The sequence below is a fragment of the Protomyctophum parallelum genome (genome assembly GCF_964188405.1).
Source record: "Protomyctophum parallelum genome assembly, chromosome: 12".
Taxonomy (NCBI): Eukaryota; Metazoa; Chordata; class Actinopteri; order Myctophiformes; family Myctophidae; genus Protomyctophum; species Protomyctophum parallelum.
This window is the reverse complement of record NC_139712.1, coordinates 36,708,167-36,725,739: the sequence shown is the minus strand read 5'-3', so window position 1 is coordinate 36,725,739 and position 17,573 is coordinate 36,708,167. Positions and strand designations below refer to the sequence as shown.

At 41.2% G+C, this 17,573-nt stretch overlaps 1 protein-coding gene across 1 annotated transcript; it reads left to right on the top strand.

Moving 5' to 3' along the window:
* Positions 1-4,819: 4,819 nt before the first annotated feature.
* LOC310867653 (complement factor H-like) lies at positions 4,820-16,095 on the top strand (the record flags this gene model as incomplete). Its single annotated transcript, XM_083777771.1, has 9 exons — positions 4,820-4,943; positions 7,052-7,157; positions 8,072-8,148; positions 8,427-8,615; positions 12,739-12,936; positions 13,335-13,502; positions 14,664-14,852; positions 15,010-15,139; positions 16,074-16,095. The coding sequence occupies 9 exons, from the start codon at positions 4,820-4,822 to the stop codon at positions 16,093-16,095; spliced, it is 1,203 nt and encodes a 400-aa protein (XP_083633897.1).
* Between the last annotated feature and the right edge of the window lie 1,478 nt (positions 16,096-17,573).

Here is a 17,573-nt window from a genome sequence, read left to right as displayed (position 1 = left end):
GAGTGTGTTTTAGAGAAGGGAGACGAGTCTAGGACTTGTGTTGTCCAGGGTGTTTTAGAGAAAGGGGATGCCTGAAAGGGTCAAACAAAGTTATAACTATAATTCCCTTGTGGAATAGGAGTGAGTGTGATGGGGCGACTGTGGCTCAAGAGGTAGAGCAGGTCGTCCAATGATCCATGGGTCGGCGGTTCGAATCCCGGCTCCTCCTGTCTACATGTCGAAGTGTCCTTGGGCAAGACACTGACCCCCAAATTGCTCCCGATGTGCTGGTTGGTACCTTGCATGCCTTCCGCCACAATCGGTGTATGAATGTGTGTGTGAATGGGTGAATGTAATGCACAATCTATGTAAAGCGCCTTGGATAAAAGCGCTATATAAATGCACCATTTACCATTTGATGTACAGTAATTTCAGGTGGATGGAGGTCTGAATATGTGAAACCCCCTGAAAACATTATAATCACAACTATGTACAGTATGCTGTAATATTCCCAACATGGCAAATAACCACTTTTCCTGATGCATTTTTATTTATTTAGTCTATTTCAAATTACCTCACATTTGTTTTTCGGAAATGGTGCTCTTATTTGGATAAGCACAAAGCAAAGTAAGCTAAAGTTTGTTTTGTTTGCTGAATGGATTGATTTCTGAAAATGATTACTGGAAGAAACCTTTACCGGAAAACTCTGTTTAGTCAATCAAAAGTAAACATCAAAATTGTAATCATGGTTCACAACCTCTGATGACATTATCAGACCAGTAAGCGGCGAAGCGCATTACTGAATGACGTGTCTTGTGCCAGATATAGCAGATTTACAAGCTCTCAGCACGCCACAATGCAATACGCCAAGAGCTTATAGATCTGCTCAAACTTAAGTATATATATATAGCCACTGTGCGGTCACTACCCGCTACTATCCTATCCCTTCCTAGACAGGAAGGCCAGACGTAAATTATTTATTTATACAGCATCGCAGACAGCAGAAATGCATGTCATCATAACGCAAAGCTGCCTCCTATTGATATGGATCCACATGCTGAATTCAGTGAGTTCCTTCGTAATACAAGGTAGGTAAGACCGCATTCTCATTCATAGATGACATTGAATTAGTAGAAGTATATATACACATGTAGTATCACTGATACACTACATAAATATGTATACTAGTGCTGCTACTGTGTGATTACTATAATGTTTTAGTATAAATACTACTGCTACTATTATTATATTATTGTGATATGGATTCCCCTGAATCTAAAGTAAAGTAAAGTAAAATTGAATTGAATTGAATTGAAAACATTGAACATAAAACTATAGCTATTCTGTCTCCTCCGTGTGTGGCTCCACGGAGTAACAGATAGCTAAACAGAACTTGTACTAGGCATTGAAAGACTTGACGAGACGTAGAATTGTTGGTTGTTTACTTCACCCTTCTTCATAAACTTTACAATGCTTTTCCAGCAATTTGTGAAACTGAAAACAAATGCACAAAAAAGCTCTCAATAAAACATAAATGTAATGCCTAAATCAGCTAGACAAGAACACTGCATTACAAATGACAAACAAGTAATATCAAATGGCATGGTAGACAATTGACCATAAATCTCACAAATGTAAGATAGAACAGCAAAATATGCATCATTACTTCATCTCAAAGATGAAACATATAACATAAACTCACAGACAAAGCTTCTCCAAGGCTCAAAACAGGTGGATGGCAAGAGATGCAATAATTCTGTCACATCTGTAGAAAATACTGCTGACCAGGAAGTAAAGGCTTGTGACATGTGATCACAGCTACCAATAACAACACAGGGAAACTAGAACACATTAGCTGACAGCAGTCTTCAAAGCAACCACTAGATGATGCTAAATACTCTTTTCCGTCGAGGGGCATGACAATAGCTGCTTTAGTATAAGGTGTATTAGCACATGTGTTCTTCAACCGGCAACATGGCGATATGCCTTATTGCATATTTAGCTTTTCCCCCCTCCCTGTTCTTATGCTGATGTGGATACTACTGAAAACGTATTATTATTATTATTATTATGATATTATTATTAGTTTTTCTTTTTTACCATTGTTGTTGTATCGCAGTACTTTGTGGACTGCACACAATTGTATTTAGCTTATTTTGAGAGACAGCGAAATGCCTTCACGACGGACGACGTACGTCGCGACGTATATTTTTCCGTCGCAACGTATATTCGAGTACGTCCTGGCGTAAATATCAATTCGTCCCGGCAGAACGGACTCGTCGCGGCTATATCTACCCGTTTGCGACGTAATATGTTGGCTATTATTTTCCGTCGCGCCAGAACGGGACTCGTCGCAGCTATATCTACCCGTTGTGGCGTGAGCTGGACTCGCCGCGGCAGAACGTGACTCGTCGCGACTATATCTACCCGTTTGCGACGTGCGCCTCGCCGGTCCGGTCTCCAGGCGAGCCTGCGTCCTTCATATATTTTTTTTTCTGCTCTCGTTGGACTTAACTTTAAAAGTCCAATGGAACACCTCTTTGTAACGGGTCGCTGTAGTATAGTGGTCTAATTCCTCGCCTCTCTATTCTTTTTTGCTGAGGACGCTGGTTCAATTCCCGCTCGCGGCAAACCAAAATTATTATATTTTAGACAGACAGACAGACAGACAGACAGACAGACAGACAGACAGACTGCCTGTCTGCCTGCCTGTCTGCCTAATGTATTGTAAATAATGTATTCATTCCATACGGCTATTTTTTTTTAATATAAAAACTTTTGTCTTTCGCGCGATTCGAACCAGCGTCGTCAGCACCAAAACATTGAGAGGCGAGTGATTAAACCGCTGGACTACAGCGGCCATACGTTACAAAGAAGTGTTTCATTGGACTTATAAAGACAATAGCACCCAGCTGCAGTCTCGCAAGGGGAGGGACCGGAAGTGCTTTTATTTCCGGCTTCCACGTGCACAAGCGCACATACACGCACGCGAAATATAATGCAATATGTAATAATCAGCTCATACATTATAAAGACATTATTGCATTATGAAGTTTTATTACAGTATGAGTCGCCTATGTGGAGGTTCTTAATGTAACACATTATTACATTATAGAAAAATCTATTAAGTTATGTGCTCGTCTTTTAATTACATTATGAGCTGATTAGAGTTGCTGGCCGCCTCAGCTCCATATATGGAGATCTAGGTGATGATCCAGTCTTTTCAATGTATGGCTATCCAGGGTTTGATGAGGTCAGTGTCGGGATCTTATATCATATGGAAACGGCCATATATGGCGGTGTGACGTGTCATGAGGCGTGACCATATATGGAGGCATGACACGAGGCGTGACATGACACACTTACTGACTGACTGACGGGAAATGCAGGTTTTCATAGTAAATTAAATGCATATGGTCGTGTGTCTGTGATCTATGGTCTGGACATGGTGTGTGTGGGACAGGGGTACGGGGTTATAGCAACTTATTACATTACTTAAATGCCTTGATATCATTATGTTATAATCGACCATATAGGCCTAGCCTATTATTGCATATCATTTTATTATTGTTATATTTGCATTTCTTCAAATATGCACACTTATACCACCAACTAATAAGCTTTCAATTAAAATATTACCTACAACAAACTACTTCAAACTTTTCCAAACCGACCACGTAATTATGTTTAAGCACAGATGGTACTATATACACCCGGCATTTAAGCGCGCACCAGCAAGTGCGTGTCGTGCACGCGCATTATATTTCGCGTGCGTGTATGTGCGCTTGTGCACGTGGAAGCCGGAAATAAAAGCACTTCCGGTCCCTCCCCTTGCGAGACTGCAGCTGGGTGCTATTGTCTTTATAAGTCCAATGAAACACTTCTTTGTAACGTATGGCCGCTGTAGTCCAGCGGTTTAATCACTCGCCTCTCAATGTTTTGGTGCTGACGACGCTGGTTCGAATCGCGCGAAAGACAAAAGTTTTTATATTAAAAAAAAATAGCCGTATGGAATGAATACATTATTTACAATACATTAGGCAGGCAGACAGGCAGGCAGACAGGCAGTCTGTCTGTCTGTCTGTCTGTCTGTCTGTCTAAAATATAATAATTTTGGTTTGCCGCGAGCGGGAATTGAACCAGCGTCCTCAGCAAAAAAGAATAGAGAGGCGAGGAATTAGACCACTATACTACAGCGACCCGTTACAAAGAGGTGTTCCATTGGACTTTTAAAGTTAAGTCCAACGAGAGCAGAAAAAAAAATATATGAAGGACGCAGGCTCGCCTGGAGACCGGACCGGCGAGGCGCACGTCGCAAACGGGTAGATATAGTCGCGACGAGTCACGTTCTGCCGCGGCGAGTCCAGCTCACGCCACAACGGGTAGATATAGCTGCGACGAGTCCCGTTCTGGCGCGACGGAAAATAATAGCCAACATATTACGTCGCAAACGGGTAGATATAGCCGCGACGAGTCCGTTCTGCCGGGACGAATTGATATTTACGCCAGGACGTACTCGAATATACGTTGCGACGGAAAAATATACGTCGCGACGTACGTCGTCCGTCGTGAAGGCATTTCGCTCCACCTGCTTATTTTACTATGTACAGTATTACACTGTACAGTACTACAGCATGTATGAGCATATAGTGACAAATATAACCTTCCTCTTCCTCTTTTTTTGTATCAGTTTTCAATGTTTGTTTTGATTACTATATTTTTTACAAAATTGTGTTAAATTGGTACACATGTGTTTTATTTCCCTCTTTATTGTTCAGACTGTACACGTGCAGACTTTACAAGCAGTTCTGATTATGACTCCAATTATGACATAATTGGAATGAAGGAGACCTACCCTACAGGATCGCAGGTCAAAGTGGGGTGTAACGTCGGCACCTCGGGATATATCGAGTTAATGTGTATGGGGGACAATGGCTGGATCATCCATGGCCCCAAATGTAAACGTAAGTTATACCGTAACTTTACCATTCAGGAAAATATACCGGATAATGTTAAAGTAATGTTAATCATTACTTGCGCAAGCAGAGCGCGCAAGTAATAGTTTCGCCCGGCTCGTATGCACCGTCCCAGCAACCCGCCACTTTTAAGGTATGCACCGTCCCAGCAAATTGTGCCTGATTTGCTGGGACCAGATTACGTGGTGTGTATATGTATAACTAGCTCTCAATGATGACGTAAGAAATATGTGGATTAAAGGACCCAATGCCAGAGTGTAATTGGTTTTCGATGGTGACGTAATGACGATATGTTTTAGTCTTGGGAGGCACTGATTGACATATACGTCACCATCCAAAGTCGTCACTTACGTATTCATTACAACATTATGTTTCTGAAGTGTATAAAAACAATTACCATTGTTTTATTCTGGCACCACTGCCGTATCAGGCAGTCTTACTGAGATTTGACAGTTTGTAGCGGTCGAAAGTACTTGCGCGCTCTGCTTGTTGCACACAAGCTTGTTGCTTGTTGCACACTAGTAGGCCATAAATGGCCTACTAGTGCGCAACAAGCAAGTATGCACTCGACAGAGTGCAGTTCTAGTTGGATTTAGTTTTTGTTCGTTTTTATCAGGTCATATGAAAGCGAGCTTCAAATTGACATAGACATGTCCAGTTTGACCCACCAGTTTTGGAGATATGGCTTATAGAATAAATGTCTTGCAGAAAACAGGCTTGAAAGGTTCACTTCTTCATGTGGATTCTTAACGTTGATTGACATGAAATTTACATGTAAATTTACATGAAAAAAAAACTTAAATAAAGCTATAGGTGCCTACTGTATATCGCAGTCCCGCCCCCTCGAGAGACCCAGAAAAGAAATCCCCGTTCATTTTCCTCATAGACTTTTCAGAAACTATTTATTTAAAGACGTTTACGCCGCGGACAAAGCCAACTCTTGTCGTGAAAAATCATGACAACAAACACAATTTTTCGGGCCAAACAAAGAATTAGAAAGTAGAAAAAAATTAACCTGATGCTGCCAGATCCAAGAAGCTTGCTACACAAATTTGTTTCACAGCTTATTGGGATCTGGGATCGCGGAAGCAAATTCGATGACGGGGCTGTTCCTTTTTTTCAAGATACTTGGTAGATGATTGGATGGGTCTGTCTATCACCGTGTGGGCGTGCAAACACAACCAATCATATTGACGTGTCTATATAGTTTCACATCCGGTTTCGCACATATCCCGCCCTTAGCTCACGCTGATTGGTCCGGTACGGAACGGATTTTTGTCAGCTCAACTGCCTGAGAGATCCCAGATGAGTGCTGTGTTGGGGAACATGGTTACCCAATACCGCCCTCATCTGGCAGCGTCAGGTTAGAAAAAAAATGGCAGGTTACAAACACTTTTGTTGTTGTTTTTCTTCTTGTAATTATTTGTTTGGTCCAAAATATCGTGTGCGTTGTCATGATTTGTCACGACAAGAGTTGGCTTCGTACGACGCTTAAAAGGTCTTTAAATAAATACGTTTTGAAATGTCTATGGGAAAAATGCAATTTCCCAGAAGCCCTAGCAGCCCACAGCATGTGACGATTTCCGGTTTCGTCATCAAAACGAAACCATCTAGTCTCTATCTCTGCGGCAAAGACAGAGTTTCTTTTTATTTATTACTATACGGCGGATTAAACACATAAAACAAAAGGCGGGAATGTCGTATATAGCAACGACAGTAACCTGGATTAAACTATTCCTGACAGCTAAACTGTCATTTTGGATACAATGCCAAATGTTTTTCTCCTCTATCTAGGGTCAGTTATGATAGGATATGTACATATAATTAATATACTTGTATATTTATATTACTTACATTAATGCATATTCACAAGTCATCTTTTTGGAGTGAAGTGCACAATTCTTATATTATGCCTTGCAAAACTATACAAATCCTGTTTTACAAAGATCAACTACAGAATTACTATGATGAGTAAAACAAAATTTGTATGTGCACAGTTTGAAATTTGTACAGTAGTTTGCAATTTGTGTAATGATTGTTTAGCAGTGCACAAAACACACAAGTTTCTTATTTTTCATGCGCCTTTTGCTTTTCAGCAATATCATGTGGTAACCCGGGTGATGCAGAATTTGCAGAATACACTTTTGTGAAGGGAGATGCCTTTGTCTTTGGGGCAGAAATTGAGTACACATGTGAAACAGGGTAAAACTAATTTGCCTTATTTCTCACTATGTATCTTTAAAAGGCCCATTTTCAATGTTATCTTCATAATGGTCGTCACTAATTCATAATACGATGTCACCTTTCAGTCTACTGTCTCAGAGGTGGGCTGTGGTCAGTTCAGAAAAACCTGCCATTTTATCTATCTATAATCTATAAAAGTATAAATGCAGCAAGTTTCTGTCTGTCTGTACAGTACGTCTGTCTGTGTGTAATCCACGTAACTCGAGAACCTTTAGCCCCACCGACTGCAATTTCGACACACGCGTTCCACACCACCACAGGGGGTGCAGTTCCCGGTGTCGAGTTGTTCGGACCCACGGGTGTCCAGAACCACCCCAAAAAGGTCTCTGCCGGGGCTCTGGACCTGCCCAGTGTCCATATACAGTATGGAGCTGGACTGTTCTGACCTCACAACACTCCATATTTGGACATGCCTGACACAGAACTCCATACTGTATATGGGCATAAAAGGGACACAGACATAATATCTGGGTGGGGCATGCATTTCAAACTGCATCGTTCCAACGGGCACCTCTCTAGTTACTATTCAAAATAATAATATTATTAATAAATATGATTAGTGGAATGAAAGCATAAGCGCCCCAAAAAGAGGGCTGAGGCAAGCGAGCCATTATTAATTGGGCTGTGCGCTCCAAAGGCAAAATCAAGGAAACAAACAGCAAAGGGTGCTGTTTCTTTTCCTTTTTCTTTGCCGATTGGTTCCCAGATTGGTAATAATGACCAACCAAAAGAAGACAGTATTGAAAATGCGTGTTCTCCTTTAAGTTTCTCCATCTCTTTCAAATCATCGACGTTGTACTTTAAACATCTCTCAGATATTGAAGAGTGAGAGATGTGACTTGAATTTGATCATTTATTTGTGTTCATTTCAGTTATCGAATGGTCAGCAGAATCTATACACGACACTGTTATGAAAATGGGTGGGATGGTGTAGTCCCAGTATGTGAAGGTATGTATTATTCACCCGTAATAGCGCAATTGCCCAGTTTGACACACACACACACACACACACGGGGGCCACATGTGGTCCCGTTTATTTTCGTTTATTTGAGGAAAAACTAATCTTTAGGATATAATATTTCAAACTGACATTTGAAATAGATAACTTTAGTCTTTAGACCCCCCTCCCCCCCAGCATAATGACGCCAGGCTTTAGATGCTCATTGGTGGGCCTATAATGCAAGTTGTTGTTTTTCCCTCGTCATGTCATTTTGTCTCTCTATCCAGCCATAGTTTGCCCCGTGCTAGATGTAGAAGACCGTGTTCTAGTGATTGGACTATATGAGGACGATGCGCCTTACGGCACAGTGGTCCATTTCAGGTGCGTGTCCCGCGATCTGATGCTGCAGGGACCAGAACAAATATCCTGTGATAAGAATGGACATTGGAGTGGCAAAGCACCAAGATGCACTGCAGGTACTAGTAGCCTGCAGTAAATGCTTATTATTTCCTTTCTTAGTTTCTTCCCCAGGTGCAGTAAGTGAAGTTTGTTTAAATATTTTTAAATAGCTACTGATCATCATCATCATTGCTATAGACGAGGGCAGTGGTTCCCAAAGTGGGGTCCGGGGACGCCCAGGGGGCCTTGAGGGAGTTCCATGGGTCCCCAGCTAAAAGATAGTTTGGAACCAAATGGACCCTTATGGGTCTGTACCGTCTGTAACTCTGAGAGTGTACAAATGAAACCAAATGGACCCTAACAGGTCCGTTCCATTTGTATACTCTCTGAGTTAAATTAACATCGATTTTACAATATAAATTGGGGGTCCCAGAGATAGAAATGTCAATAAACTGGGGGTCCTTGAAATTAAACGGGTTGGGAATCACTGCTGTAAAAAAAAAGCTGTAAAAATCTTATCTTATGGGGGTCCCTGGCATATCATATTTTGGGGACAGCCCAAAATAATTTGGCAACCCCCCGAGGGGTCGCGACCCACGGGTTGAGAACCTCTGGACTAGAGCACTGATTCTCAACCTAAATAAAAGTTTGACATGCATTGTAGCAGTGGTTCCCAAACACTGGGTCGGGACCCATTTGTGGGTCACGGACACATTTTTATGGGTCCCTTTATTTTTGGTTTCCTATATTTAGTTTTTAATTATTGTTTTAAAAAAAAACATTCCCAAAAAAGCAACAGATTTCGTGAATATAAGGCTAAATGCAATGAGATTTTTCAGTAATTTCATGAAGAAATCAAAGGAGATCTAAGGAATTCCATGAAATTATAACACTTTAATGTTTAAGAAGTAGTGAAAATAGCCGATCTACAGGCTCACAACGCGGCGCGAGGCAACGCCTTGTGGGCTTGTAGATCTGCTATCTTCACTAGTTTGGGTCCCGGACTCCAGGAGAGACATGACATTTCTGTTTTGGGTCACGGGCTATAAACATTTGGGAACCACTGCATTATATGACCCCATTTGACACACTATTTTTGTATTTTTATGTCTGGGACCCCAAAATACACTGCAAAGTCCTGTGTACAAATGCTGAAAATAGCCGATCTACAAGCTCACAACGTTGTGAGCTTGAGATGATTTAGTCGACTAAAATCTTATGATATTTAGTCGACTAAAACTAGACAAACACAAACGTTCCAGGTGACCAAAATGTGACTAAAACTAAAAGAAAACTATTCAAAAGGCTATGACTAAAACACTGTTGAGAACCACTAGCGTATACTGATAGTTTGCATTGCATGCATGCATGCGTCTGTCTGTCTGTCTGTCTGTCTGTCTGTCTGTCTGTGTGTGTGTGTATGCTTCAACAGAGGTCCTGTGTACAAAACCACAGATTCAAAATGGAACAGTGCTTGGCGAAATCTCAGAGTACAAGAAAGATGAAACCCTGAGCTTTGCGTGTGACAGGAAGTTCAAACGGACTCAACATTTACCTCCACGATGCACAAGAGGGGGCTCATGGGTACCGACGCCAGCATGTGACCGTGAGTATCTCTTATTTAGAATTTGTGAAATATGTTTTCATTCATGCCTTGTTGAATTGATAACCATTTGAAACCGATAGTGTCGCACATTTTTGCTGAGCATTTAGATAATAATAGACAAAATAGAATATATATACAAAAGTTTCCAGTGATGCTAAAAAGGCAAATAATTTATACAAATTTACCAAACTTATGGTTCGTTCCCAAGCAAGACAGGTCCAGTCTAGTAGTTTATACAAATTTCCCAAGATTCCTTTTTTTTATAATAGCCAAAGCATAAAATGGATGGAAGATGGATGTAACTTAACTTCATGCTATGTTAACTAATTTAGCTGGGGACCCCCTGGGACTTCCCCAATGAGCCCTGAGGGTCCCCAGATCCCACTTTGAGGACCCAAAGGTTAAATTATGGTTAAAGCATATACCGGTATTATGTTGATCTCACGGTCTCATTTATATTGCAACCAACTGACAGATCACACATCTAGATTTTTCCCCCCAAAACAATTCAGCTGTCTACTGTCTACTACGGACACCGGACCAAGGAACCCGATATGAACCCGACACAAGTGTATTCACACCTGATGACTCCGTCACAGTGAAATGTGACAGAGGCTTCTATATTGATAGCCATAGCACCGACACTAGAGTCATTACCTGCAAACAAGATGGAAAATGGGATTTTGTGCCAGCATGTCACGGTACAGATCAGCTTTTGATGACTATGTACAAATACGTGTTTATACTGTATAGGCTAACCCTTTTCCTTAAAGGACAACTTTAGTTTTTTTTTTCAACCAATGTTCATGTTTTTGATTGTTCATGTTTTTGAATTTGTACAAAATTTTGAAGGCAATTTCTACATTATTTACTATAGTCTAGAGCCCAGGAAATTACATCTGGACACAAAAGATTGGCGTTAGATTTTGTAAAATAATAATAATAATAATACATATTAGTCACTTCAAGCTCCAATGCCCCCACCTCCTGTCAAAAACAAACAAACACGAAAACCACTAAAACGAAAGAAAGCAACAAATGAAAAGAATATAAAAAATCACACCTGTGTGAACCGAGTGGTGCAACTCCCCTCCCCCCTCTCTCTCTCTCTCTCTCTCTCTCTGCTTTATTATGGATATCAATGGTAAATGGTAAATGGTGCATTTATATAGCGCCTTTATCCAAGGCGCTTTACAGAGATTGTGCATTACATTCACCCATTCACACACACATTCATACACCGATGGCAGCGGAAACCATGCAAGGCACCAACTAGCACATCGGGAGCAATTAGGGGTTCAGTGTCTTGCTCAAGGACACTTCGACAACTGGCAACCTTACGGTTACCATCCAGGAACTCTACTCTACCCCTGAGCCACCGCCGCCCCTCAATGAACCTAGACAGTCAGCAGTTGGATTTGCGTCCAGCAGGTGGCAGCCATGTCACATACTTCTGCCGTTCCAATTTCACGCATGCGCAATTGCGCACACCACTCGTGCTCTTGACTGATACACACATGATACGGACATTCCTGGTTGTAGGAGTGGTTGCACCACTCAAAAATAAAATAAATAATACACATCCACATCCTGGAGGAAAATCTTCCGGTGATAAAATGGCCACCAACGTAATCAAAAAAGTCAACCAAAGAACAAGATTCCTATACAAGATCTCCTCAACAAAAACACCTTGAAGACCCTAACAGGAGCCCTCGTACAAGGTTTCTTCGACTATGCATGCACCTCCTGGTACCACAGCACCTCTAAGGCCCTTAAAACTAGGCTCCAGACTTCCCAAAACAAACTGGTCAGGCTACTACTTGGCCTCACTCCCCGAACCCACCTCACCCCTGCCCACTTTGATAGGCTGGAATGGCTTAGGGTTGACAACAGGGTACAGCATTTTGCAAATGGGTTCGATACACCACCAAGATACCCATGTACCTGTCTAAATACTTCCTTAATGTCCACACCCACAACATCAGAGGGAGTTCAACAAACCATGTGCAACCCAGATTCGGCACAAACAAGGGACTAAATTAATTTCGCTCCTATGCCACCAAAATGTGGAACGCCCTACCAACAGTCATTAAGACATGCAAATCCCTTGACTCCTTCAAAACCGCCCTCAAAGGGCACCTACGGACGGCTGCAATTCGAAACTGGCCTCCGTAAAATCTGAATCCCCCACCCACCCGTTTTCCCCTCACTGTATATGTTTCTTTTCCCTTTTTACCTCCTCCATGATGATTTGCTGTTTTGACTATATAGTTGTGTATATTCGTACTTCTCTAATTGTTTTGATGAATTGAAATTGTAAACAAGTGTAATGCTTTATACTGTCGTCCACTCACAGTTAACAGTTGTTGTATTGTGTTGTACGTACTTGAAATGTACTGTAATTCTGCAAACTGTTAGTAAATTAATCAATCAATCAATGAACATATTTTACTTTCTCTAATAACAACCTAAAACATGAACCTTGGTTGAAAAAAACCTAAAGTTGTCCTTTAATAAAAACATCAAGCAATCAATCAAGCAATCAATCAATTGAATGATTCAGACTAACATTCACGATTGTGTTCCTTGTCTAGCAATAAAATGTGACGACATTTGGTCACACCCACATATACACAGTGTGCACAGTGTGCACAGGGGACAAAAGTGGAAGCTGGATGACGTTGTGACATATACATGTTGCGAAGGCTACAAAGCTACGGACGGACGGACGGACGGCAGCAGCACTGCCACTTGTACAAGGGATGGCTGGATACCGAAGACCCTGTGTGAAGGTACAGCTATAACTCAGTTAGCCTAACTGTACTGTAATCTTTTCCACTGCAAGAACTAAGTGAACCGTGTTATGCCGTGACACACATTTCTTGTATATTAGAACATATATCCATGCTTTTTTTGTTCTTGCTTAATGTAAGTCGCTCTGGATTAAGAGTGTCTGCTAAATGCCTAAATTGTAAATTATATATCAAACAATTCCTGATCTTGAATTGGAATCCTGAAAAGTAACCTTTTTATTGAATTTCAAATGCATTTAGTTATGTTAACTTTATGAACTGTTAACATAACTACATTGGCCAGTTGCCCACCCCTGGAGTAGACAGAGCTTACATGGTTAAGAAAGTTCCAGTGCCCAGAGCTTTTCTCAATATGTTTTTTGTTTGTTTTTTAACAGCGGTTACGTGTAAGAAACCAAATATTACAGATTCAACAATAATTGAACCACAATTGGAATACAGAGTCACCGAGAAGGTCAGCTATCGCTGTGACGGCCATCAAGACATTCACAAGGCGACCTGTAAGAGTGATGGGTCATGGAGTGAGATTCTGAACTGTACTGCAGGTAAGGGCTTATATGTCATATAATACAACACTGCTATGGATTGCCCTACAATATTGTATCCATAACCCATTTTGGGGCGGGATCACCCCTTTTGGTGTTTTAAGCGTAATGTTATACTTTAGCTATTGAAAAATAACAGATCTACAAGCAAGATCTACAATTTGAAAAATCGTGAAAATGTAGTGCAAATCTTTGAATATCTTTGCTTCTGGGGGGGGGGGGGGGGGGGGTCCCTGGAACAACATATTTTCAGATGGAGGTCCGCGGCCAAATACATATAATCTTGGGTCCTTGACATGAAAACCTTTGAGAATGATTGACATAGAGACTGACATAGAAACATAGGGTTTTTCAGAAAACTGTCAGGATTTAGAAGGCATTTGTAGAATCGGGTTAAATGGAAATACAGCATCAAATTAAGATGAGATCAAATTAAATTATATTAATCTTGCTTTCCAAATGGCATGAAATAGTTGTGGCTAGTACTGTAGCAAGCTGCATTTTATGTTTCTAATCTAGTCATGTTACAGTAGGTATATGCAGGCCACAAGATGAGCATATTATAATGGAGCGATTCTCAACCTGTGGCCCTTGATCCAAGAATACCTGAGACAAGATATATAAAATCACACCCGTGTGAAGTCAGCTCCCTTATTGGCCGAGGTTCTCCTATATGACATGCATGTGCCAATTTGCTCCGTGACAGACAAAACAAACTGTTCATTGTTACTGGCATTTAATGTTTGTGTATAGGTACTGTATAGTGACAAAACAAACATTAAACTCTGTCCATTGTCAATGGCGTTTTTAATGTTTGTCTAGACAAGACAAAAATTAAACCCATGTACATTAGTCAAGGTGCTAGGACATGGATTTAGGTGCAAAGAGTCAGTGTGTGTCAGCCACATAGAAGACTGACATTGGTATAACCCGCGAGTGGTGTGTGAGGTAGAGCAAAAAAAGAAAATGTCAAGGTCTTGTCCCTGGTAAAGTCCTTTAAAAACCCATATTTCACCCAGTGTCAATTGTCTAATGTAATCCTGGGCGCTACACTCCCCCTGCCAACCTGGGGAGAGCAATGGACTGACCTCATGCTTCCTTCAATGCTAGATGTATTTTTGGCCTCAGTACCCTGCATGTATACTTGTCATCCTCCTACAGTGGCTTCTGGGAGCTGTGCACGACCACAAAGTATTGTTGGTGGAGAAATGTCTCCGTCAAAATCCCAGTATAACAACGGTGAGAGGGTTGAATATACCTGCTCCCAGACGTCCTACTATCCTGAAGGAGGAATGTACAGGACCTGCAAGAATGGTCAATGGATTCCTCCTGGAGAGAAAACATGCCAATGTAAGCTTTCCTTGATCTTAAAAAAAAAAAAAGAAGAAGAAATGTTGAAGAGGAGCAGACCATGACAATTACAGGAAAGGCAGTCTATTATTCTCATGCTAGATGTATTTTTGGCCTCAGTACCCTGCTTCCATGTATACTTGTCATCCTCGTACAGTGGATTCTGGGAGCTGTGCACGACCACAAAGTATTGTTGGTGGAGAAATGTCACCATCAAAATCCCAGTATAACAACAGTGAGAGGGTTGAATATACCTGCCCCCAGTCCTACTATCCTGAAGGAGGAATGTACAGGACCTGTGATAATGGTCAATGGATTCCCCGTGAAGAGAAAAGATGCATACAATGTAAGCTTTTCTATCTCTTAAAAAAATAATATAATAATAATAATAATGTTGAAGAGGAGCAGACCATGACACAGATCATGAAAATTACAGGAAAGGCAGTCTATTGTTCTCATGCTAGATGTATTTTTTGGCCTCAATACCCTGCGCCAAATACTTGTCGTCCTCATACAGTGGATTCTGGGAGCTGTGCACAACCACAAATTCCTGTTGATGGAGTAATATCAGTGTTGGAATCCAAGTATGACAACGGTGATATGGTTGAATATACCTGCCCCTGGTACTTTGTCATTGATCCTCCTTTAATGACTTCAAGAACCTGCAAGAATGGTCAATGGGTTGGAGCACACCAGATAAGATGCTTAAGTAAGCTATTCTTTCTCTCCCTCTTTCTTTAAAAAAAATAATGTTGAAATATTTTATTGAATGCTCGAAAGTCGAAATGTCCCTCCCGACAACCGGATGACTTTCCCTACCCTAGATTGGGAGTGAATATGGGGAGAGATTTGGGCTCCATTTTTGTTGCCACCGTTAACCGCGACGCGGCCCGTAAGTCAGCCTTGCTCTGTCCCTTAATGGTATTTTGGTCCAGCGTTACCCGCTATCTATTATGCCGACACCGGTATTTGCGCCTAGAGGTGTGGTCATGGGCGTGTTGACACGCTTTTCCCTACATTGCTATTTTGGTCACACACATGTATAGCAAAAAAATGGCGGCACCTTCATGCTAAAGATCATAGAATCTTCAGTCAGCCATAGAGTGGGATCATGAACCTATACCATAGTTGCCAATTCCTTCTGTAATTACCAAATGACTGTGACACATTATAAGCAGCACATGCATTCATGTCCTATTTATTGTCCTTTGTCCATTACAGAACCCTGCACTGTGACTTCTGAAGATTTGACACGGCACCATATTAAATTCAGGTCCGAGAGAACCGAGTTTCTGAAACACAATACAGTAATTGAATTTGTGTGTGTAAGGGGAACCCAGGTCAGTGACATTGAACTAAGTCAGACGTGTATTGATGGTAAGATAAGGCTGCCTTCGTGCCACACAAGAAGAAGAAATCAAGACAAATCAACTGAATAAACGACTACAGTACATGAGTATGTAAAAAAAAAAAACTATAGTATATGTTGCAATCAGGGGGGCAGTCAGCCAGATATTTCGTGAAGCCTCATTTGAAATCGGTAGTTCATATAATGGCCTGTTGTGGCGCTGGGCTGGACCCAAAAAGCCCCATAGCTCCATAGAGGCCCATGTATTTTGGCCCAACTTCACCTAGACTGTATTACCTAAATAAACATGGTCATGAATACTTTCTTCTTCCAGTCACTAGTTTAAAGTCTCATTTCTAAATGAAAAACCATCGCGTATGTTCTGAGGGGCGTGGCTACCGTTACAGTCTATGATCGGGATTCCCCTCCCACTCGAGTCAAAATAAAAACCAACGGAGAAGAAGGGGGGAAGTCCCGCCTCGTTGTCTGGGCAGCCAATAGCCAGCTGGTCCAAAACGGAGCCAGCCAATGGCCAGCTGGTACCAAACGGATCTAGAAAGATGGCGATTTACAATGAAGCGATTTCAGGCTTCATTTTACGTTCATGTTAGACCCGGAGAACGCTTTGTCCATATTTTTTACAGTCTATGGTTGCAATAGTATATGAACTGATTTCAATGAAACAATTTATTTTGTTATTCTGTTTCTCAAACTTTTGGTTTGTATAAACATTTTCAAAATTATTCCACATTTTTCTAAATAGTATGTGATGTGACGCGTTGTAAGCTTGTAGAAAATCCAAAGCCAATATAAAATAAGCCCCCTGATTTTGAATAGTATTGGAAATGGTCAAACTATAAATATGTGCAGTCTGGGATATTTCATAAAAGCAAATGTTAAAGCTTCAATCTGATTTCTTTACCTGGTTGTCAGTATGCAGAACAGATCAATAATAGATCAATACTATGAAAACATAATCATTTGACATACTTAGACATACTTAATTTTCTTTAATCCATGCAGGTAATTCATAATAACTGTGCCCAAATGCAGTTTTCTATGCATTTCGGTGTGTTTTGGCACTCATTAGTTCGACCCCAAACCCGTGGTTGACCCACATTTTACGGCAGCCAGCGAAAACTAGTTCTTAACAGGCCCGGAAATTAAAATCTTACCCCCCATTCAATAGCACCAGCGCTCGCCCAGCATTCTGCTGTCACCCAGGTGGATGCGTGCACGCCCTCAGGCGTCTTACTAGTAATAGTATTTGTAGTAGATAAAAGTAGCACAATTTGAAATCTGCACCCTATGGCTAGAGAATGAGAGAAATAATGAAGTCTGTGTGTTTGACTAGGGTTTGACCGATTGCAGAA